Raw genomic sequence first — 24620 nt, 5'->3', positions numbered from 1 at the left:
GGTAGAAGGAGCAAATCCAAAAAGGCCTTGATGTGGGAGTGTGTCTGGTGTGTTTGAAGAGTCAGGGAGGCGGTAGTGGTTGCACAGTAGATGTACATGAGGTCAGAGTGATTAGGGTATGGTGGATCATGTACAGCTTTGCAGGTTTTAGGAAGGACTTTGACTTCCTTTGAGAGAAGAATCATTGGCGCAGAAGTATGACATGTTGTGATTTAATGGTTTAATAGGCTCATTCTAACAGCGCTGTTGAGAAAACAATGAAGGACAGCAAGGGCAGAATTGAGGTGCACGGTTAGGAAACTGTTGTAATTAAGGCAAGGAATGGTGACTTAGACTAGAAGAGGGGCAGTGGGGGTACTATCAGATTTTGAATGTGTTGGGATGGTAAAGCCAACAGGATTTAATGATGCATTGAATTTGAAGAGAGAAAAAGGAGTCAAGGATGACATCAAGGTTTTTGGTCTGGTGGTCTAGAAGAATAGGGTTGCTATTAAATGAGATGGAGAAGACCTAACATTGGTTTTCATTCTGTTTTTGATGGTGCTGGGGATTGAACCCAGACCCTTGTGCATTCAAGGCAAGCACTCTACCAACTGGTTTTCATTCTTTTTACAACTTGAAGTGACTTTGGGGCTCCCTTAAGGGCTTATAATCCAAATATTCTGCATCTATAGATTACTGGTTCTTAAAATGAATAACTGTGATTAGATGGTAATACTACTTGAGTTTGTGATCATTTAGGATTGGCAATGTAGTTAATTATCTTTCTTCTAGTTGGGTGGTGGCACACACCTGTAATTCCAGCAACTTGGGAGTCTGAGGCAGGAGGATCATGAGTTCAAAGCCAGCCTCAGCAAAAGTGAGGCGCTGAGCAACTCAGTGAGACTCTGTCTAAATAAAATACAAAATAGTGTTGGGGATGTGACTCAGTGTTCTAGTGCCCCTGAATTCAATCCCCGGTACCCACCCTGCAAGAAAAAAAACATTTTTCTATTTTTTGGAGGTACTGGGGATTGAACCCAGGGATCCTTAACCACTGAGCCACATCCCCAACCCTTTTTTTGCATTTTATTTTGAGATAGGGTCTTGCTAAGTTGCTTTATTTTACTGAAATCATGAATGAAGATCGTATAATCATTGTCTTTCCACTATTTAGTAGTTGAGAAGAAAAAAATCACATAAAAATGGAATTGGATTCAAAGTGTAATGAAAAATCCCTGAAGTGTTTTAAGATGAAGGGTGACATTGAAACATTATTTTTCAAGTAGATTATTTTTGCTAAAGAGTTGAGAATTAGGTTTAAAGGAAAAGTAGTACAGAGGATAGAAAGTAAAATTCTTTCAATTTCAAGAATTTGTTTGAATCCTATGTCCTTCTTGCACATACCCAGATGTAAAACTATGTACAGATACCTACAGAAAGCTCATGTATTTTCTTTTGTGGCACTGGAGATTGAACCCAGACGCACTCTACCATCTCTTTATTTTTTTATTTTGAGACAGGATCTTGCTTTGTTGCTTAGGCTGGCCTCAAAACTCCTAGGTTAAATGATCCTCCTGCCTCAGCTTCCTAAATAGCTGGGACCAGCAATTACTCTCTTTTCACATGAAAGATAGCATACTATACACAATGATCTATGCCTTGCTTTTTTCACTTAACTTTGTCTCAGGGAACTTTCCATATCAGTACCTAGAGTATACCTTCTTCATTACAGCTGGATAGAATTTGTTGTATGGATTATGATTTATTTAGACAGTTTCCTATTGCTAAACATTTGGGTTTATCACTATTTTGCTATCTGGGGTTTAACCTCAATTCAGTTTTACTGAAATCTAATGTATAGACAATAAAAATACACAGATTTTGATTATGAAGTTAATTTGTTTTCACAAACATCACCTATGTAAGCACAATGAGGATACAGAACATTTCTAACACTTTTCTTCTCATACAGTAATTACTGACTTGATTTTTAACACTGTTGAATAGGATGTATATTCCAACTTGTTTCATCTGTTTTTCTCCTGTTTTAGTAATTTGGTCTTTTTTATTGCTTCTTATTTTATTTTAATAATTTACCAAAATTTTTGGATCTATTCGCCTGTTGATAGACATTTAAATAGTTTTCAGTTTGGGGTTGTTATGAAGAAAGTTGATATGAAGTTGATATGAAGTTTCATGTACAATCTTTGTGTGGATGTATGTTTCCATAAATACCTAGTAGTAAAACTACTAGGAGTGAGATTAAGTCTGTTTAAAACTTCTTAAGCAACTACCAGAGTTTTTTCTCAAAGAGTTTATATCATTTTATACTTCCACCAGCAATGCCTGAGTTTTCCAGTTTCTCCATATCTTATTGACACATTGTATTTGTTAGTCATTTTACTTTTAGCTATTCTGTTGAGCATGCTGTGGTGTATATATAACTGTGGTTTTAATTTACATTTCCCTGTTGACTGATGATGTTCAGAAACTTTTCAGCTATTTATTTATTATTTTTTTAAATTAACCATCACAGATCCATATATATATATTTTTTTTTTATTTTGGTGGTGCTGGGGATTTGAACCCAGGGCCTTGTGCTTTCAAGGCAAGCACTCTACCAGCTGAGCTATATTCCCAGCCCTCCAGTTGTTTTTTTTTTATAGACCTTTATTTTATTAATTTATTTATATGTGGTGCCAAGAATCGAACCCTGTGCCTCACACATGCTAGGCAAGCACTTTGCCACTGAGCCCCAGCCCCAACCCTCAGCTATTTATATATGTTTTTGTGTCTGTTCAGTCTTGCCTGTTTTTCTGTTTTTTTTATTAGGTTTGTTTGTTGCCTTTTTTTTTTTTTTTTTTTTTTTTTTTTTTTGTGGTACTGGGTATCGAACTCAGGGCCTTGTGCTTGTGAGGCAAGCACTCTACCAACTGAGCTATCTCCCCAGCCCTTGTTGCCTTGTTATTGATCTGAATTTTTTTTTTTTTTTTTTTTTTTTTTTTTTTCTCCTAATGACTGGATGCTAGCTTTGTGGCCCAAGTTCCTGGTTGAGTGCCAGGGGTTGAACCCAAGAGCACTCAACCACTGAGCCATATCCCCAACTTTTTTTTTTTTGGAGACAGGATCTTGCTAAGTTGCTGAGGCCAGCTTTGAACTTGTGATCCTCCTGCCTCAGCCTGGATCCACCATCTTTGGAGTCCTAAGTGGCAGGTGCTTTTAAGGATTTAAAAGTAAATTAGATACTCTAGTAATTGTCATGCAAGGTAGATAGTGGGTTTGCCTGAAGGCAGGCAGAGAATGCAGGCTGTTTTATGTGGCCTTAGGGTATTCCTTGAAAGTTTCAGAGTTTGACTAATAACTCCTACTGGATTTTTCCAAGACTGTTCAAAAAAAGTGCAATTTAATTGTTTCTTAGCCAGTGGAAATCACAGATATATAGAAAGAATGCTGTCTTTCCTTCAACATTTCCAAGTAGTTTAGTTCTAGGGAAGATTAGACATAAGATGAAGCCCAGTGAATTCACTTTCATTTATTTACTCATTTCGCATGTGTGAGCATCTATGCACTTGTTCATGCATGTGGTTGTACCAATAAAAAGAATAGTACTCCCTAGATCAATATATTCCAGGCACCATGCTGTGTTGTGAGACAGTCATGAGTAGGATTGCCATGGCTTCCGTTCCTAAGAGTTTATAATCTGCTGGGGAAGAAAGACATTAAATAAATAATTGTAGTTGTGATAATCACTGTGAAGTTACCTAAGAAGGCATGAGAATCCATAGCAGTGGGACCTAATCTGGTAGGGATAAGGATGTCAGGTTATGTTTGAATTTGCTGTCCTGAACTTCAGACTTGGGGCTGTGGACATTTTTCCAAGTTATATACTTTTTGGCCGTGAGCTAATTTACCTCTCCTAGGTGACATCACTGTCTTGCCAGGCTCATTATCATCCCAAAGCAAATACCCAAGGATCACCATTTCCTCCTGTTCACCATCCAGCTCTTATCTTTCTGTGCTTTTTCAGGCTGTATTTTAGGAAGTAGTTTTTGTCCTCTCCAAAATTTTAATCTCCATGTTTTATTTTGGTGATGTAATATGTTTGGCTGGAGGGCCCTTTTTTGTCATCCAGCCTAATTTCAAAACTTCCTCAGTCTAAATGCTTCTCAATTTAATTTTCCAAATCAGGTGATCTCTAATAGATCTCTATTATTATATTTTTATTCCATCACTATGGAATTTCTACCAACAGAGAGTATATGTAATTTTTTTGCGACAAAATTGTTAACTGTCATTCTTTACGTTCTGTTTTCTGTCGGTCAGTTCCCTGTTCTTTCCATAGAATTAATAATCTGGAAGTATTATTTTCCATTAGTAATTTATTCTCTTTTCTTCATTAAAGCATACGTTTTCTGTCCTGTCTTTAATAGTACCTAGTAAAGTAACTGAACTTAAGGAGATGTAAAGGACTTAACTGACTAAAATCCTTCACAAGAGGACATTACAAAATTTCCGTTGTAGGGGTTGGGGCTGTAGCTCAGTGGTAGAGCACTTGCCTAGCACGTGTGAGACACTGGGTTCAATCCTTAGCACTGCATAAAAATAAATAAAATAAAGGCATTCTGTCCATCTTAAAATTACAAAAAAAAAAAAAAATTTTTAAATTCTGTTGTAGCTGTATTTTATCTGATTATTATTGCTTGAGTGTGATAGAAATGAACAGATCATTTCATCTCTTTTGATAGTTTATGATGTTAATGGCAATATAATTTTTTGAAACATTTGTAATATTGTATAATTGCTTACATGATGGAAACAGAGACAAGTTCCACTAGTATTAAAATACAAAGACTATCCAGGTCAGAAGAAATTTTTATTGTAAAATTTATATAAGATTTAAATGTAAAACAGGGCCACAAAAAAGTGGGAAATATGTACTCCCTTGTTAGGTTTACTTAAAGTAGGGAGGAATATTTGACTATCCATTAGACTTGAATAGTGTAAACCAGAAATCTAGGTTACTGAGGGTAATTTCTATGCTTTTCTGTTTTGTTTAGTTGTGACTCCAACAGAAGCAGATTTTTGGTTTATGTTAATTATTGATATGTAAATTTAAACCTCGCTTTATTTTTCTTTTACCACAGAAGGTGGTGAGTTATTCATATATGAATTACATATTACATTCATATATGATTACAGGCATGTGCCACCTGCTCGGCTTAGCCTAAACAATTTAGAAAAAGAAAAATTGAAGGACTTCTTACACTTGCTCATTATAAGACTTAATATTAAAAAAAAACAAAAAACCGATAGTAATCAAGACAGTGTGATTTAGTTGTAAAGTTAGATGTATCAGTTGAACAGAATAGAGTCCTGAAATAGACCCCCACGGGTAGGGTCAAGTAGGGGAAAGGATAATAAAGAAAAGGGCAACCTTTTTAACAAGTGGTGCTGCAACAGCTGGATATTAGTGTGTAGGAAAAAAATGAACTTTTATCTCTGCCTCTCACCATAAACAAAATAGTAATTCAAAATTGATCTCAGACATGAATATGAAAGTTTAAATTATGAAACTTTTAAGAACAAATAGATCTTAGCCACCTTGGGGCCTAAAAGATTTCTTAAGGAGGATACGCAGAGCAAAAAGTATGAAAGAGAAAAAGATTAGAATCATCAGTATTAAGAATTTAGTGCCAGGTGTGGTTGCACATGCCTATAATCTCAGTGACTTAGGAGGTTGAGGCAGGAGGATCATGAGTTCAAAGCCAGCCTCAGCAACTTAGCAAGGCCCTAAGCAACTCAGTGAGACCCTGTCTATAAGTAAAATATTTAAAAAAAAAAAAAAAAAAAAAAAAAAAAGGACTAGGATGTGGCTCAGTGATTAAGCACTCCTGAGTTCAATCCCCAGTACAAAAAAAAAAAAAAGAACTCGGTGCTGTGTTAAGGACTGGGGCTGTGGCTCAGCGGTGGCACACTTGGCCTTGCATGTGTGAGGCACTATGTTCAATCCTCAGCATCGCATAAATACATAAAATAAAGGTATTATGTCCATCTACAACTAAAAAATATTAAAAAGAAAGTGGTAAGAAAAGACAAGCCACAGATCTGGAGAAAACAGAGGAAATTTTGATGATATATGTATCTGACAAAGGCATTCAGAATGTAAAAAGAATTTCCCCAGGATACTGTGACTCAGTAGGCATAGGGTAAGATCTGACCACATACTTAAATAATCACCTGAAGAACTTTTTGTTTCTTTTTAAAAATGCTCTATGATACTTTAGAAAAATTGTCAGAGGACTAAAATAGTAACCCTTGGACTAAGGGTTGCTGTCTACGGTCAGCAGGACCATGAAAATCTCTGTCAGGTCGTTATTGAAGCACAGGCATTGACAAATAAGTCAATGGAACTGAGTTACAGTGAAAAAAGAGTCTTTATTTGTGTATGGGAACTTAATATCTGGTAAAGGTGGTAATTAAATTAATGGAAGGCTGGGGGCATAGCTTGGTAGAATGCTTACCTAGTCCTTGAGTCTGATCCACAGCACTACAAAAAGAAAAAAAAAATAAAATTAGTGGAGAAAAAATGTACTCTAATGAATTGTGTGTATGTTTTTCTTCTACCATTTACAGAAATAAGTTCCAGATGGAGAAAAACTTTTCCTCTTCCTTATTTCCCAAGTCTTCATACTTTCAAGCAGGAAAGGAATATCCAACATATTTCCTCTGAGTACCCTCTATAGTTTTATTAACAATATAGTTCGTCCAGCTACTTGGGAGGCTGAAACAGGAGGGAGAATTGCAAGTTCATGGCCAGCCTGGGCAACTTAGCAAGACCCTGTCTCAAAATAAAAATTTTAAAAGGGCCAGGGATGTAGCTTAGTGGTAGAATACTTGCCTACCATGCAAAAGCCCTGGGTTCAACTCCCTAGCACTGAAAAAAAAAGAAAAAAGAATATCGTTGTTTACCAGGTACGAGTGCCTTTAGTCCCGCTGCTCAGGAGGCTAAGGCATGAGTTCAGGAGTTTGTGAACAACCTGGGAAACGTAGTGAGACTGTCTCAACAAAAACAAAAGAAAAGAATATAGTTGTAATTGAGGTGGTAGTGAGTATGCATTTAAATGTCTCCATTTTCTTTTTTTTTTAATTAATTAAAAATTTTTTTTCATACATGTATTTAGAGTCATATTTCCTGTCTCATTCTACCGTCCTTCCCATCTCCACCTCCCTTGTTCATAATCCAAAATTCCTTCATTCTTCTCTACCCACCCCTCACTATGGATCAGCATCCTCTTATCAAAGAAAACATTTGACCTTTAGTGTTTTGGGATTGGCTTATTTCACTTACCTTGAGTGTGAGAAGCAGTATATTCTGATTTTAAAACACCTCAGCATTCTATAATTTATTAGCATTAGCATTGTTTGCATGTATCTACATATTTTATGATTGGAAGTTGAGCTTTTGACTTTGAACTGGCATCATTGACCTTCCTGAGAACAAGGTGAATAAGGTTTTTTTTTTTTTTTTTTTTTGTGGTATTGTATTACCATCTTAAAAGTGTATTAAGAGCTTTAAATGGTGGAGGTCACCTATAGGGCAGATACTGAGTAATAAGAAAATTCCTGGGTGTGTCTCAAACCTCCCTTAGACTTGCTGTTGAACTGAATATGCTATTACACAATCTGTCTCTCCCAATGGAGCATTATTTTCTTCACATAAGCCAATAATGGGAAGGTTTTCCCTTATTCTGAAGTTGGCACCTATTTTTCTTTGTTGAATCAACAACTAAAAGGAGTGGGGACTGAATTGTAAAGGAGTAGCATTTTTTGTGACTTTTTCTTTGACTTCATCTTTTGACCTCTTTGAAGTGTTTGGCACCTTTTCATAATGGTTTGCCATGGCCTTATTTAAAAAAAAATGTTTTTTTTTTTTTTTTTTAGATAACTCATACCATAAAATTTATTCTTTAAAGTGTACAGTTGCTAGACGTGGTGAAGCATGCCTATAATCCCAGCAGCTTGGGAGCCTGAGACAGGAGGATTGTGAGTTCAAAGCCAGCCTCAGTAACTTAGCAAGGGCCTAAACAACTCAGGGAGACCCTGTCTCTAAATAAAATATTTAAAAGGACTGGGGATGTGGCTCATGTGATTGAGCATCCCTGGGTTCGATCCTCAATACCAAAATTAAAAATTAAATAAGGTGTATAAAATCAGGTGGTTTTTTGTATATTCAAAAAGTTGTGGGCTGGGATTGTGGCTCAGTAGTAGAGCACTTGCCTAGCATGCATGAGGCGCTGGATTTGATCCCTAGCACCACATTAAAAAAAAAAAAAAAAAAAAAAAACAACTAAATAAACAAAATAAAGGTATTGTGTCCATCTAAAACTAAAAACAATAAAAGTTGTATAACCATCACCACTACCTAACTTTAGAACTTTTTAAGCATATCAAAAAGAAACATTGTGTTAGCCACTACTCTCTATTTTGTCCTGTACTGTTAGCTCTAGATAACCACTAATCTTTTGTCTTTATTAATTTGCCTATTTTGGACATTTTGTATAAATTGAGTCATATAATGTGACCTTCTGTCAAATTTAATGTTTTCAAGGCTCATCTTTGTTGTAGAATGTATCAGTACTCATTACCTTTCACAGCCAAAAAAAAAAAAAAAAAAAAAAAAATACTCTGTTGTATGGATATACTGTCTTTTATGTATCCAGCAGTCAATAAACATTTGGGTTGTTTTCACTTTGGGCTTTAGGCTTTAATGAATAATACTGTTAGGAACATTCATGTACAAGTTTATATATATACATATTGTTTTTTTTTTTCTTTTTCTTTCTTTTTTTTTTTTTTTTTTTTTTGGTACCAGGAAAATTGTCAGTTCAAATCATATGTCCATTAAAAAATTGGGTTATTTTCTTTTTTTTTATTTTAATTTATTGTAAACAAATGGGATACATGTTGTTTCTGTTTGTACATGAAGTAACAGCATATCATTTGCGTAATCATACATTTACATAGGGTAATGATGTTTGATTCATTCTGTTATTTTTTACATCCCCCCCCACCCCTCTTTTCCCTCTACACAGTCCCTCCTTCCTCCATTCTTGCCCCCCTCCCACCCCCCCCATTATGTGTCATGATCCGCTTATCAGTGAGATCATTCGTCCTTTGGTTTTTTTGAGATTGACTTATCTCAGCATGATATTCTCCAATTTCATCCATTTGCCTGCAAATGCCATAATTTTATTATTCTTTATAGCTGAGTAATATTCCATTGTATATATATACCACAGTTTCTTTATCCATTCATCAATTGAAGGACATCTAGGTTGATTCCACAGTCTGGCTATTGTGAATTGAGCAGCTATGAACATTGATGTGGTGAGTTATTTTCTTTATGTTAAGTTTTAAGATTTGTTGTTGTTGTTGTTGTTGGACTGAGGAACTGAGAATTTAACCCATGGGTACTTTATCACTGAGCTACATTCTCAGCCCTTTTTTTTAATTTTTTTAGTTGTAGATGGACATAATATCTTTATTTTATTTATTCATTTTTATGTGGTGCTAAGGATCGAACCCAGTGCCTCATGCATGCCAGGCAAGCGCTCTACCACTGAGCCACAACCCCAGTCCAGTCCTTTTTATTTGTTATTTCAAAACAGAGTCTCATTAAGTTGCTCAGGGCCTCACTGAATTGCTGAAGCTGACCTCAAACTTGCAATTCTGTTTAAGCCTCCTGAGTCGCTGAGATTACTGGTGTGCACCACTGCACCTGGCAAATTTTAAAAGTTATTTATGTATTCTAGATACAAGTGCAACTGTTTTCTCCCTTTCTCGAATTATCTTTTCACTTTCTTGATGGTATTCTTTGAAGTACAAAAGATTTAAATTTTGATGAAGTCCAGTTTATTTTTTCTTTTATTGTTTGTGCATTTGGTGTCTTGAAGAAGCCATTGCCTAACCTAATGTCTGAAGATTCACTCCTATATATTCTTCTAAGCCAAGACTGCATTTATCGATACTTAATAGAACTTGGGCCAAACCTGTTGATAGGCAGGTCTCCAAAATAAACCTTGTCTCATCCATCTTAACATTTGGACTGTTTGCAATATATATTCTTATCTACCACTGGCCTGTTGTCTTGGAATCAGTTTAAGGAGTGGAACTCCTTGTGCATTATCCTAGTTTCTTTCTTCCTTATCTGACCAATTTGTTGATGCATTTAAAATTTGATAGCTGCATTAAATTTGCTGTAGCATACTATGTATTAATAGTTTACAAGTATGTTTTTTGAGACCTACAGGCTATTAGCCCCTGTAACTTTGAATTCCAGCTATTATTTAGAACTGAGTCTGACAGAAATTAAACTCATCTTTCTCCAAAACATACTACTGTGTGTCTGCTGCTGGTATTACTTAATTTAACATTTAGTCTTATTTCTTCTTTCATGAGTGTCAGTTTTTTCCCAATTGGTTCTTAAAGATTGCTCAGTATTTTCACTTCTAGCTGATTGTGTGCATTAGGCTTCCATCCAAAAGTTTGCTTGAAGAAAGTGTCCTGTAGCTAAAAAAAATTTGAAAAACTAAAAAAAAAAAAAAAAAAAGAAAGAAAAAAAAATTAAAATAACTCTGCCCTGTGTCCAGTCAGTAAACATACCCAGGTGTTTCCTCTTTTCAAAGGTCAATTGCATGGTTTATAAGAAATATTTTTAAAAGCTAACAGAAAAATGCACAAAACCTGCAAGCACATTCAGTGAATTTTCACTAAGTCAACACATTTGTAAAACCACTGTTCAAGTTGAGAAAAAGCAATGCTAGTGTCGTAGAAATGCTCCTTCCCAACCAGTGGCCCTCTGTGTTCCCCAGAGTAATGCTATGCTGACTTCTAACTTCAAATGCCTTTTTTGCATAATGCACTCCTATATGTAATAGATTCCTTTTTATGTATTCCTTTTTATGTGTGTGAATATGTAGTTATTATTTTGAATCGTTACTAATATCCATCATCTTAACACCCAAATAAAAATTAGTACCTTAGCAATAACCTAGATCTAATCAAATGTTTATTACCAATTATTTTCTCCTACCTTCCCCCACACCCACCCCATGATAACTGTCACTCCTAATTCCATGTTCGTTATTTCCTTCCTTTACCTAGTTTTATGGCATATGTATATGTTCCTTTTTTTTTTTTTTTTTTTTTTGGTACTGAGGATTGAACCCAGGAGTGCTTAATCACTGAACCACATCCCCCCACCCTTTTTTTTTTTAATGTATTATTTAGAGACAGGGTCTCGCTGAGTTGCTTAGGGCCTCACTAAGTTCCTGAGACTGGCTTTGAATTCGAGATCCTCAGGCCTCAGCCTCCCAAGCTGCTGGGATTATAGGCATATGCCGCTGCTCCCTGCTTGTGGATATTCTTAAAAATATGTATTTATAAATATCCACACATTTCTATTTTTATTTGTATTTTACTTAAAAATTAAATTCTGATTAAAAAATATGTAGCATAAAATCTACATCTTAAATGTTTTTACATGTATAGTTCAGTAGGGTGAAGTACGTATGCATGTTTATGAAATTAATCTCAGAACTTTTGCATCTTGCAAAATTTAGTCTATACTGTTAAGCTGGTCTCCCTTCCTTTCCCCACAGTACTTGGCAATCACTATTCTACTTCCTGTTTCTATGATTTTTGACAATTTTACCACTTGGATTACAGGCGTTTGCCACCATGCCCAGCATTTGACAACTTTCGATACCATATAAGTGAAATCATAGTATTTGTCATTTTGTGATTGGGTTATTTCACTTAGCATAATTTCCTTGAGATTCATCCTTTGTTGTAGAATGTGACAGGATTTCATTTTTTAAGACTACATAGCATTTGATTGTATATACACCAAATTTATTTTTTAATTCATTTGTCAATGGGCATTTGAATTACTTCCACCTTTTGGCTGTTGGGAGTAATGCTACAATGAACGTGGATATACACATATCTTTTTGAAACCCTGCATTAAACTCTTTTTGGATATATAACCTGAAGCAGGATTGCTGGATCATACGGTAATGCTAGTTTGTGTTTGTTTGTGTGTGTGCACGTGTGTGGTACTGGGAATTGAACCCGGGACCTTGAGTATGCTAGGTAAGCACTCTGCCACTGAGCCACATCCCTACCCCTTTTTATTTTTTAATTTTTTGAGGCAGGTTCTCACTAAGTTGCTCAGGTTGGCCTTGAATTTGGAATCCTCCAACCACAGCCTCCTGAATAGCTGGAATTACAGGTCTCAGCCACCACACGTGGCTTGGTAATTCTATTTAAATTTTTGAGAAACCACCTTACCGTTTTCTATACTTGTTACACCATTTTACAGTCCTGAGCAAACAGTTCCAGTTTCTCCATATCCTCTTTGCTTGCTTGCTTGCTTTTTTTTTTTTTTTTTTTTTTTTCCCTAGAGTAGCTTGTTCACTATATTTAGATCTTTAGAGAAATGGCTATTTAGATTCTTTGCCTATTTTTAAAATTGGGTTATTTTAATTTTTATTGGGTTTTGGGAGTCCTTTATACATTCTTATCAGATATGTGATTTGCAAATATTTTCTTCCATTCCACAGGATGTTTTTTACTCAGCTGACTGTTCTTTGATGCACAAAAGTTTTGAAGTTTCATGTAGTGCTATTTGTTTTTTTCTTTATTGGCTGTGTTTTTGTTTTTCAAATTCAAGGTTATTATCCAATTTAATGCCCTAAATGTTTCCCCATTTTCTTCTCAGAGTTTTGTAGCTTGGGGTCTAACATTTAGATCTTTAGTCTACTTTGAGTTAATTTTGTATATGATATAAGTTAGGAATCCACCTTCATTCTTTTACATGTGAATTTCCACATAACTCTGTTTTGAGGAGACTGTTCTTTTTCTATTGCACAGTCTTGATATAGTTGTCACAGATCATTGATTATACACTCAAGGGTATTTGTGTTTTATTTTTTTAAACAAGTATCATACTATGTATAATATTTTAGAACTTGTTTTCATGTTTAATTCCATATTCCTGAGATTAGCCATAAGATGTCATTCCAGTGAAAGGAAGTGCCAGAATGCACCCAGTGTGAGCAGTTCTATTCTTTACTGCAGCATAGTCTTAAAAACAGAGGGTTAGTGAAAACAAAGCTTTGTGACAAAGCCTCAGAATGTTATGTTTATACATCTACCAATAAGAATCATAGGCAGGACATTTGTTACATTCCTTTTCATTGTGTCCATAGGCATAGTGCCATGGTAAGAGAGGATAGCATTATTTTCCTTTTAGTTTTTTGTAAGATCCATCCTTTGGGTGGCTGAAATAATATTTTCATGCCAAGAAACACTGGGAACATAACTTCCATTTTCCCTGAAGATTCTGCTCCAAATTAGCACCCAGCTATCAGATGCTTGCTCCTAGGTGAGCTTCTTGTCGTTTTGCCAAAGGATGGATACAGTAGCAGATCCTGCCTGGGCAGAAGGTGGTAATAATTATGAGCAGTACTATCCAGAGGCTAATGCTGAAGTAAAACAACTGCTCCTCCTGCATTTTCTCCTAGAGCTGGTCTACTCAGGGTTGCAGGGATTCTCCTACCTGGGGTACATTTTCAGGTTCACCTCAAGGCCTTCTCGTGCCCCTCAGCCTGGGCATCACCTTGGTTTTGAATTTGCCCACAACTCTGGTGCAGTCTCAGGCCTAGTACACTGTCTACAGCTGGATTGACAGTGGCACACTTCAGTCCTGTTGCCATTTGATTTTAAATAATAGTATCTGAAGATGAGTACTTTCTAAAATAGAAATCAAAAGTTCTGTGACACCTTTTGCTTTTCTAAACCATCAATATTGAGATCACATTTTACAGCAAGAATTATTAAACTGAGTTAGTTTGTTTGGGGACCACTCTGACCCCAATCTCTTGCTTCAGTGAAGAAAAGTAGACTATAAAACAGTATGTAATATATGAATTCACTTTTGTAAAAATACAGAACCTTTTATTTATCACTACCTAGTATGTCAAATAGTAAGGATTCAATAAAAACTATAATAATGATTGAAAGAATGCACAGGAAAAACAATGAGATTTTATATACCAAATTAAATACTTTTTAAAATTATATTGCACTTTACTTATTTATTTGCTTATTAGTGAGTGGTGACCAACTTTGTAGGAGGAGCTGTGTAGGAAGTCAGAAATTCTATTCCCTGAAATAGCTCAAGCCACTAAGAAGTTTTGTTATTCTTTTCCTATGAAAGGCAACATATTAGTTGGGATGTATCATAAGGGAACAGTATCTTGCACAGTTTAGACATACAGCAAATTGGGATGTAATTCCAAAACTAATGACTTGGTTTCATTTCAAGAGGAAACAGCTGATAGGTTTCAGATGTAATAACAAGTGAATGGTGGATGTCTTACTCTTACTTTAAAATAGCATGCTTAAATACCAGACAATACAGTAGTTTTTTGTTTGTTTGTTTTTTGTTTTTTTTTAAGTTGTGAATGGACACAGTACCTTTAATTAATTAATTAATTAATTTGGGTGCTGGGGATTGAACTCAGTGGCACTCAACCACTGATCCACATCCCCAGTCCTATTTTGTATTTTATTTAGAGACAGTGTCTCACTGAGTTGCTTAGTGCCTCGCTGTTGCTTAGGCTGGCTTCAAACTCTCAATCCTTTCTCAGCCTCCCAAGACACCAGAATCATAGGCATATGCCATTGTGCCTGGCCTATTTATTTATTTTTATATGATGCTGAGGATCAACCCAGTGCCTCACACGTGGTAGGCAAGTGCTCTACCACTGAGCCACAACCCCAGCCCTGTATTTTTTTAATGTGTGTTTTTTTAGTTGTCAATGGACCTTTATTTTATTTATTTATTTATATGCAGTGTTGAGAATCAAACCCAGTGCCTCACACATGCTAGTCAAGTGCTGTACCACTGAGCTACAACTCCAGCCCAGTAGAATGTGTTTTGACATGTTATACATACATGGCATATAACTTCTCTATCTTGTTGTTATACATGATATGGAGTTATATTGGTCATGTGTTCATATACAAACATAGGAAAGTAAGGTCTGATTCATTCTTCTGTTTTACTATTCCCATCCCCCCTCCCAGACATCTCAATGTCTTTTTTTAAATTTGTTTTTAGATATTGATAGACCTTTATTTTATTCATTTATTTATATGTTGTGCTGAGAATCACCTAGCAAGCACCCTACCACTGAGCCACAACCCCAGCCCTACAATTTCTTAAATACTTGTCTATGTTCACATAACTTATATTTACAGAATCTACTTCATCTGTACTATTTACTTTTTGTTTGAAAACACTTTTAAACTTACAGATAATTGAAGACTGCAATAAAGAATTTCGTATACCCTAGAGTCCCCATTTGGTTTTCTGCAGTAGTCTCAATATTGGCAAAAGGAACCAATCTGCACAGTTCTGTGGTACATGCCTATAATCTCAGCTACTCGGAAGACTGAGGCAGGAGGATAACAAGTTTGATGCCAGCCTGGGCAACTTAGTGAGACCTGGTCTCAAAATAAAAAATAAAAAGGGCCATGGTGTAGCTCAGTGCTTGCCTAGTATAGGTGAGATCCTGGGTTCAATCCCCAGTACCTCACCAAAACAACAGCAACAACAAAACCAACCCAGAATCACTTGTTTCCAGTTGCTGTGCCTCTTCTAACCTTCAGTCTACAACCGTTTCTTCAGTCTTTTCTTGACTTTTGTGACCTCAGTGTTTTTGAAAATCAAAGACCACTGTAGACTATTGCTCAGTTTGCACTTATCTTATCTTTCCTAACAATAATACCCATATTATGCAGTTTGGGCCATAAATTTATAGAAATTATGCTGCTTTCTTCCTACTGCATCTTTATAGGCACACAGTGTCAATTTGTTCCATTACTCCCATTTAAGGGAGAAAAGAGAAAGGAAGGAGGACAGGAAAGAAACTTACATGGGTTTGCTTTTCAGACACTCCTCTGTTCAGTAAATATCTTTTTCTTGTAGCATCCTGGTGGAGAAGAAGTTCTGCTAGAACAAGCTGGTACAGATGCAAGTGAAAGCTTTGAAGATGTAGGCCATTCCTCTGATGCCAGAGAAATGCTAAAGCAGTACTACATTGGTGACGTCCATCCGGTAAGAACTAGAAGCACTTGTGCAGAGAAAGTGACAGAACAGCCATAGAACAGTGTGAGAGAGAGAATTATTAAAATAGAAATTCATTTAACCATTCATCAGGCTGACTTTTCTCCAGAATCATCCTGCCTTACAGTGCAGCTATTAGCATCTTTGAAAAGCTAAGGGAACTGATTTTGGATTATTTTTGTTGATTTTTTGATTATTGTATTGTAGTTAATGACATCTGTTCCTAAAATAGTGGTGTGGTTGTTTTTGCAAGTCCCTTGGTAAAAAGGTAACTATGGACTTTTTTTTTTTAATTGAACCCAGGGGTGCTTAACCACTGAGCAACATCCCCAGCCCTTTTTTTATATTTTATTTAGAGACAGGGTCTCAATGAGTTGCTTAGAGCCTCTTTAAGCAGCTGAGGCTGACTTTGAACTTGCAGTCTTCCTGCCTCAGCTTCCTGAGCCACTGGGATTATAGGCATGCACCACAGCACTCAGCAACTGTGGACTTCTAAATCTTCCAGACATTCTTACTGTTCTAACAGAACACCTTGATATATCAAGGGTTGGGGTGCTAGTCCCCTTTTTCAGACCTGTAGGTCTCCTAGAGAATTCACTGCCCGCAAATGTAGTCTCATGTTCCAAGTTTAGAAACAAGCACATAGTACAAGTTCATTTGGATATTTCTTTTTTTTGGTATCAGGAATTGACCAAGGGGGCTTGACCACTGAACCACATCCCCAGTCTTTTTATTTTTTATTTTAAAACAGGGTCATGCTGAGTTGCTTAGGGCCTCACTAAATTGCTGAGGCTGGCTTTCAACTTGAGATCTTCCTGCCTTAGCCCTTTTGAATATTTCTTAAAACACTGTTTTCCTCTTTTTAACAGAGTGACCTTAAACCTGAAGGTGGTAACAAGGTAAGAAGAAGTCATCAGGTTTGTCTTATGTGTTTCTAGTGTTTATATTTCTGTTTATTCAAGTAGAATTGCTTTTTTGTTTGTTTGTTTGTTTTTAAACAATAACAATTATCTTAAGGAGAAGTTAAAAAGTGTTTACATTTTTCCCAAGCAAAAATCCTATTTTTCAGGACTTTGGATTCAGTCCTTCTCAGGAAAATGAATAGCTGGGTCTTACACAGTAGGAAACATTTTGTTAATGCTTCTGTATGCTTTCATTTTTTTTTTTTTTTTCTAAACTGGAATTCCAAAGTATGCCATGTAAGGTTTTGAAAGAAATTAGTTTATGGGTTCAGTTATAGAAAAGTATTTTACCTTTGCCTTATTTAGAATAAAACAGGTGAAAATTATTGCTTCTGTCTGAAAAAGAATTAGTTAATTTTCTCTTTCAAGTTATCTTATATATCTATCATACAGAGGCCTTTCTGTTCCTATTTCCCAAATTTTTATTTGTAAAAGTTTTATTTTGTAGGCTCAAATAGGCTTAATCCGTTTCCAGTTATTCACTGATTTTACTAAAAACAAGATTAAATACTTGAGTATTTGAAAACCTTAATGTGCTCTGCATTACATACTAGGAAGAAAATATGGAAACCTTGTCTGCTTTCCACAAGCTGAGTGGTTCCATCTCCCATATTCTCTTACAATTTCCTTTGACTCCTGTCCTTTAGGTAGTTGTTAGTCCACCCTCTGATTTAAAAGGACAGCATTGTAGATGCTGCGTAGAATGTTATAGGCGTCATACAACCTACCCTTGTCCTCTTTCTAGCTTCTTGTCCCATTCCTCATTGAACCAAAATTACTGAATGAGATTGACACAGCGATTAACTATGTCCTAGACATAAGAATTATTTCAGTTGAAGACTTTGCTTACTTGGCAGTTGCCATCTGTTGCCTGGCAATCCAGAGCATTTATATAAATTAACTCTTCTGTATTGCTATACTGTACTACTCTGAACTATTGAGTTGTTTATGAAAAGAGAATTAAATTATTTTTTTCATAATATTGGGGATTAAACTCAGGGTTTCACACGTTAGGCAAGTGTTCTACCACTGAGCCATATCCTCAGCTCTAAATTTTTTTTTTGTTTGTTTGTTTTTTGTTTTTGCGGTGTTGGGGATTGAACCCAGGGCCTGTGCTTGCAAGGCAAGCACTGTACCAACTGAGCTATCTCCCCAGCCCTAAATTTTTTTTTTTTTTTTTTTTTAATATACTTACTTGGGGGGGCAATACTGGGGATTGAATCCAGGGGTGCTCCACCACTGAACTATATTCTTAATCCTTTTTATGTTTTAATTTTGAGACAGGGTCTCTCACTAAATTTCCCACGCTGGTCTTGAACTTGCAGTCCTCCAGCCTTAGCCTCTGAAGTAGCCGGGATGACAGGCATGCGCCACTAAAATTAACTCTTCAAATACTTTTGATGCACTGGTGCTGTGTTTGTTGTCTCCTCCTCACACATATGCTACCAATCTTGAATCTTCACATGTGGTATTAAGATAAAATTTGAACTAAGAATGGCCTTAGTTCTATTGAATGTGTCCAGAAAATGTAGAGGTCAATATTTGATCCAAGGATACTCCCATTTTTACAAGAGATACACCTTGTATCTATGAACCACAACCCATTTCTGCACAACAATCATGACAGCACCCTTCATATTAAGACAGTAGAAAAAAATTTTTTTTGTAATTAGTATGTCTAGAAGTCTATAAGTTGCTTCTTCTTGCTGTTTTTCTTTCTTGGTAACATAGTCATTAGTACCATTCTTTGGAATAGAAAAACAGTATTCCTCACATTCTGATCCTTGTACCACCTAAATTGGATTCCCGTGGAAAGAACATGAAAATGAACATAAAGCATGTGTTTCCTGAGCTTCCGCTACTGCTGGTTCAGGAGCTTTGATAGTGGGGTTTGGGAATTTGCATTTTAAGTAACCCAGATGATAAATAAGTAAGCAAGCACCAAACGTTTTACTAAATGATATGCCCATCATTTCATATGAAAACCTAGGAAATTTTAATTCTCTTCCATGGAAAGCATCATCTGCTTTCTGGAGGTCAAAGAACTAATTGGAGATTTGTCAGCTGAATTATAACTGTTGTAAGAAGTACAGCAAAAGAAACCATTTCGGCTAAGTTCTATAATAAAACAAGCCTCCAAATGTATGTTAGCCCCTTCCTGGGTGAAGGAATGATGAAAGACTCTGTTGTCAAGCCTGTTTTCCCCATGTCACTTGTACTCAAGGGACATGTCTCCACTAAGTAGAGTCAGGCTATTGTGTGTTTCCAGCTACAGTGCTGCACTTTAGATCAGGCAAAGAAAGCCTTTTGGAAACTTTTCAAGACCACCTACACAGACTTTCATAGTCTTCCAACCTGATTTCAGTTCCAGGAAGGAATTCTTGATCCTTCAGATTTATTTCTTACAGAGGTTTAAATAGACACTTTGGTGTCTAGGATGTAGGTATCTCTCTTCTTCATTTTCTGATCTCTAGTTTAAACATTCACCAAGAAATGGAAATGAAGTTGATATTATTAATTACTTTCTTTTCTCTTGATTCAGGGCTGAACTTCTGTGAAGAAGTGATTTTTTTTTTTTTAAGCCTGTTAAGAGGATCTTCTGCCTTATGGGCTTCTGTTTTTTCACTTCTCTCCCACTTTTAACTTAGTGTCTCCTCTTTGTAATGCACTCTTCCCCTGGGAAAAAAATACCCAAAATGTTGCTGTTGCAGAGGATAAATCAGGAACCATTTCCTTGTTCTTTTAGAAACTAACTTTCATTTTGCTTTTACTACAACACAGGTAAATAATTGATGGTAACCATTATTTTATTGTTAGATTAATAATTCCTGAGTTGAAGGCCCTGAAATATAAAATTTTAAAAGCTTAGAAACTCACAAATCTGGAAACGTGTCTTTCTTCCTTACTTCAAAGATAACTTACAAGAGTTAAAATCTTCTTTCCTTTGAATCTCTTCCTTGTTGGATTAACCCCCATGATGAGAGGTGTCAATGTTCTACTTGTATTTGACTTTACATTTTTTCCAGTCTACTTTTGGTTATGGAAACTCATCTTCAAAACAAATTAGTGCCAATGAGGTGGTGCATGCCTGTAATTCCCGTGGCTCGGGAGACTGAGGCAGGAAGATCACAAGTTCAAAGTCAGCCTCAGTAGCGTAGCCAGGCCCTAAGCAACTCAGATAGACCCTGTCTCTAGAATAATATAAAAAGGGCTGGGGAGTGGCTCACGGGTTAAGCGCCCCCTGGGTTCAATCTCTGGCACCAAAAAACAAATACAACAAACTTGGTGTTATTTATGCCAGTATACCTGCCTTGCTGTTCTGTAGCAAGTAACATTTGTGATTCATGAATTATCTCTCTTGAGTATGAATTTACTTCTTGATTAGCTGTTATCACTGAGTCTGTTCAGGAGATAAAATACATACAAATCCTAACCTGACCAGAAAAGTGGATACCATTTCATTCATTTATTTAACAGGTGTTATCTGGGTGATAATTCAACTGCTTTATTAGTCAGATCTCAGTATAGTCAATAGACTCAATAACTTGATCATTTCCTCATTAAAGTATTTTTCAAATAGGTATTATACAAGTGCATGTTTAAAAAAAATTCAGATAGTTCAAAAAGACTATACAATAGGGGGCTAGGAACATGGCTCAGTAGTAGAATACTTGCCCAGCATGCAGGAGACCCCTGAGTTGATCCCCAGCACTGCATAAATAAACACAAAGAAACAAATAGGAGTATACAATAAAAGTAGGTTCCCTCCTCTCTCCAGCCCTCAGTCTCTCATTTCCCCTTCCCTAGAGTTGCAAGCCATCATTTTCTTGTTTTTCCTTCTACAGTGCCTCCATGAATACATAGGATAGATGGATGAATAGATAGGTTGACAGTAGACAGACCATCCCTTTCTTTAAAAACCACAACCAAAACCATAACACATGCTGTTCTTCACATTGCATCTCTTTTTTTGGTACTGGGGATTGAACCCAGGGTGCTTTACCACTGAACTCCATCCTCAGCCATTTTTTGCATTTTATTTAGAGACAGGGTCTCACTAAGTTGCTTAGGGCCTCACTAATTGCTGAGATTAGCCTTGAACTTGCAGTCCTCCTGCCTCAGCCTCCCTAGCCACTGGGAGCCACCATGCCTGGCTCGCATCTCTGTTTAAACTTTTTGTTAGTCATTATTCCTTATCAATTCATAAATATCCTTCTTACTCTTTTAAATAGATACTTATATTTCATAGAGAAAAGTTTTGATGTGATGACATTTGTTGTAACAGGATTTTTTTTTTTTTTTTTTTTTTTGTGGTGCTGGGGATTGAACCCAGGGCCTTGTGCATGTGAGGCTGGCACTCTATAAACTGAGCTATATCTCTAGCCCCTGATTTGTTTTTTTTGTTTGTTTTGTTTTGTTTGTTTTTTTTTTGTTTTTTGTTGTACTGGGAATTTGAACCCAGGGCTTTGTCCTTGTAAGGCAAGCACCCTACCAATTGAGCCATACCTCCAGCCCTCCTGATCTGTTTTTAAAAACAGATTATGTCCATCAAAGCTTACCATGTTCTCTTTTTTTTTTTTTTTTTTTTTGTGGTGCTGGGGATTGAACCCAGGGCCTTGTGCTCATGAGGCAAGCACGCTACCAACTGAGCTATATCCCCAGCCCTTTACCATGTTCTTTAAACTTCACTTTTTTGTTTTGTTTTTTGGCATCAGGGATTAAATTCAGGGGCACTTGACCACTGAGCCACATCCCTAACCCTGTTACTGAAACTGGCTTTGAACTCACTGTCCTCCTGCCTCAGCTTTCCAAGCCACTGGGATTACAGGCAGGTGCCACAATTTAAGAAGTTTACCCTTTAAAAATAAATTCCAGCTGGTTCCAGTGGTGAATGCCTATAATCCCAATGGTTTGGGAGGCGGAGGCAGAAGGATCACGACTTTAAAGCTAGCCCAGCAACTTATCAAGGCCCCAAACAACTTAGCAAGACTCTGTCTCAAAATAAAAAATAAAAGGAGCTAGGGATGTGGCTCAGTCGGTAGGCACCCCGGGTTCAATTCCCAGTAATAAAAAATTAATTAATTAATAATTAATTATAGGTAGTAAGTAGCAATCTAGAAGTTACATTTAAAAGGCAGATACATTTCTTTCCTCCTCATACTGATTTTTATTGTACATACAGTTTTCTTTTATACATATAATGTACAATACATTCATAGCATTGATTACCTCCTCTTTCATGGGACAAATACTAAAAAGATTGCATCATTTATAATTATGTAATGTAGTTAGTTGGTTATTGTATTAGTCCATTTCTGTTATAATAACAAGATACCTGAGATTGGATACTTTATAAAGAGATTTATTTAGCTCATAATTCTGGAGGTTCAAGGCAGTATCAGCTTAATTTTGGTGAAGTCCTCATGGCAAAAGTGTGAGGGGAGGGCCAGAGAGAACAGAGAGAGAAAGAGGGAGTAAAAGAAAGAGATGAAGAAAGTGAGATCATATGGCAAGGCAGAAAGCCAGAAGGGCAGATCAGAACCATCACGGCAACTCCATTGATCTCTTCCAAGAGTATACCAGCAATGACCTAAGGATCTCCCACTAGGACTTCTACCTCCTAAAGATTCTACCACCTCTTAACATTGTCACGCTGAGAACCAAGCTTCCAATACATGAGCTCTTGAGGGATATACTCAAACCATTATCCAAATTATAGCTGTTACATTAGACTAGAAGTTAACTTTTAAGAATTCTTAAATATTCCTTACTACCTGGTTTTTTAAAGTTTGAAATGGGCATGCAGATGCCCTTGGATGAATAATGCTTGCTATTTACCAAAGAATTTTGTCTGATTGTTTTATCGTTCCCTTTTTTTTTTTTTTTTTTGTTAGTTTGTTTTTGTTTTATTTTCTTTGGGTCCTAGAGATTGAACCCAGGGGTGCTTGACCATTGAACTACATCCCCAGCCCTTTTTCTTAAAACTGATACAGAGTCTTGCTCAGTTGATGAGACTGACCTCAAACTTAAGATCCTCCTGCCTCAGCTTTTGGAGTCGCTGGGATTACAGGCATGCACCATCAGGCCCAGTTCATTGTTCCTTGTTTTTGTCTGACATTTGTGTTTTGTAATGTAATCTTTTAGAATATTTTAAACCCACTGTTACAAAACAAAATGCCCTTTCCAGAATTATGCCAAAGTTTAACATCTTCTTGGGAAGCTCTATTTAGAAATGATACATAGTTTTGCAAAATACAGGATTAAAAGAGCAAGTAATGTCCTTTACAAAGTAGCTGTCCAGTGATATAAAATTTTTTTTCATTTCTTAGGTCTCAATAGAGGTCATTCTGTGAGTGTTATAATTTTTTTTCTCTACGAACGTGTTGTGTATCTTGGCACAGGAGGTTCTTAAGAGAGTTGTATAGACATTCGTTTTATGGAATTTTTTTTTTGTTTTTTAATTTTACCTTACTTACAGGGAAATATTTTTTACATAACCAGACTGACTCAGGATATATATTTTGCAAGGCAATAATTGTTTTGTTTTGTTTTGTTTTGTTTTTGGGGGGGTGCTGGGGATCGAACCCAGGGCCTTGTGCTTACAAGGCAAGCACTCTACCAACTGAGCTATCTCCCCAACCCCAATAATTGTCAAACTGTATTCCCATCCAGAAAGAAATGGTTTGTAGTGACTTGTATAGTTTTGTGAGAAGGCTGTCCTCAGGAGCTATACCACATGATCATAGTTAGAAACTATAAAATGTTGAAATCATGTACTTTCAATTTTCAAATGTTTTTGGTGTGAGATACAACTAATACTAAATTCCCATAGTGTTGGTTCATGGTACAAGGTCCATGATATTATGGAGGTAAAATTCTTTCTCATAGTGTTTGAAGCCAAAATTCCAGTTTTTTCATAAATTACTGCCTACAATTACTAACGTGATCTAAATCAAAAAACTATATGAGACCACCCAAATGTCTATTAAATTTTCTGAAGGTGTTCTGTGGCTTAACATTGCTTCCTCCAATTTTAAGTACTTGGAATCCTCTTGAAATAGCAAACATCCAATTTAGGGATTAAAACATAAACTCCATATACACTTTTTACATCTTTTATTTAAGCTTTTGAAAGCCTAAATATAAACTATTTCAGGCTGAAGGTATGCTTATAATGCCCTGTCTTTGTATTTTAACACACCATAATCATAATCGATTCATTCTTTCCTGAGTTTATGTCTTGATGAGAAGATACACCACATTCCTTAAGAGTGTGTATGCAGAGTTTATAGTAAAATCTACTTCTGCTGATGCCAAGGGATTACTAGATGTGACATTGTCATTTTCTTAACTATATCAGATCGGATCAGTACTTAAGGTGTAAGATCTCTTGGAAGAGTATCTGGGAAAACAATCCTTTATAGAGCTGGTGGAAGAGGGAGAACTCAACACATGATAATGCTCCTTCAGTCTCCTGGACA

General features: G+C 36.2%; 1 protein-coding gene and 1 non-coding gene across 3 annotated transcripts in view; one reads left to right on the top strand and one right to left on the bottom strand.

The window, feature by feature from the left end:
- Nucleotides 1–24620, top strand: part of LOC124966594 (cytochrome b5 type B) — a 39587-nt gene that overhangs the window by 3345 nt on the left and 11622 nt on the right. For both annotated transcript variants that reach the window (XM_047528016.1, XM_047528017.1), the window contains exons 2-3: nt 16040–16168; nt 17047–17076. In XM_047528016.1, coding sequence (XP_047383972.1) covers nt 16040–16168; nt 17047–17076 — 159 coding nt within the window. The remainder of the gene's footprint in view (nt 1–16039; nt 16169–17046; nt 17077–24620) is intronic.
- On the bottom strand, nt 23702–23776 carry Trnat-ugu (transfer RNA threonine (anticodon UGU)). The gene has a single exon. It is a non-coding gene; the product is annotated as a tRNA-Thr (tRNA).

This window comes from Sciurus carolinensis, chromosome 16, assembly GCF_902686445.1.
Source record: "Sciurus carolinensis chromosome 16, mSciCar1.2, whole genome shotgun sequence".
NCBI lineage: Eukaryota > Metazoa > Chordata > Mammalia > Rodentia > Sciuridae > Sciurus > Sciurus carolinensis.
The sequence above is the reverse complement of the archived record's forward strand: the minus strand, read 5'-3'. Positions and strand labels throughout refer to the sequence as shown.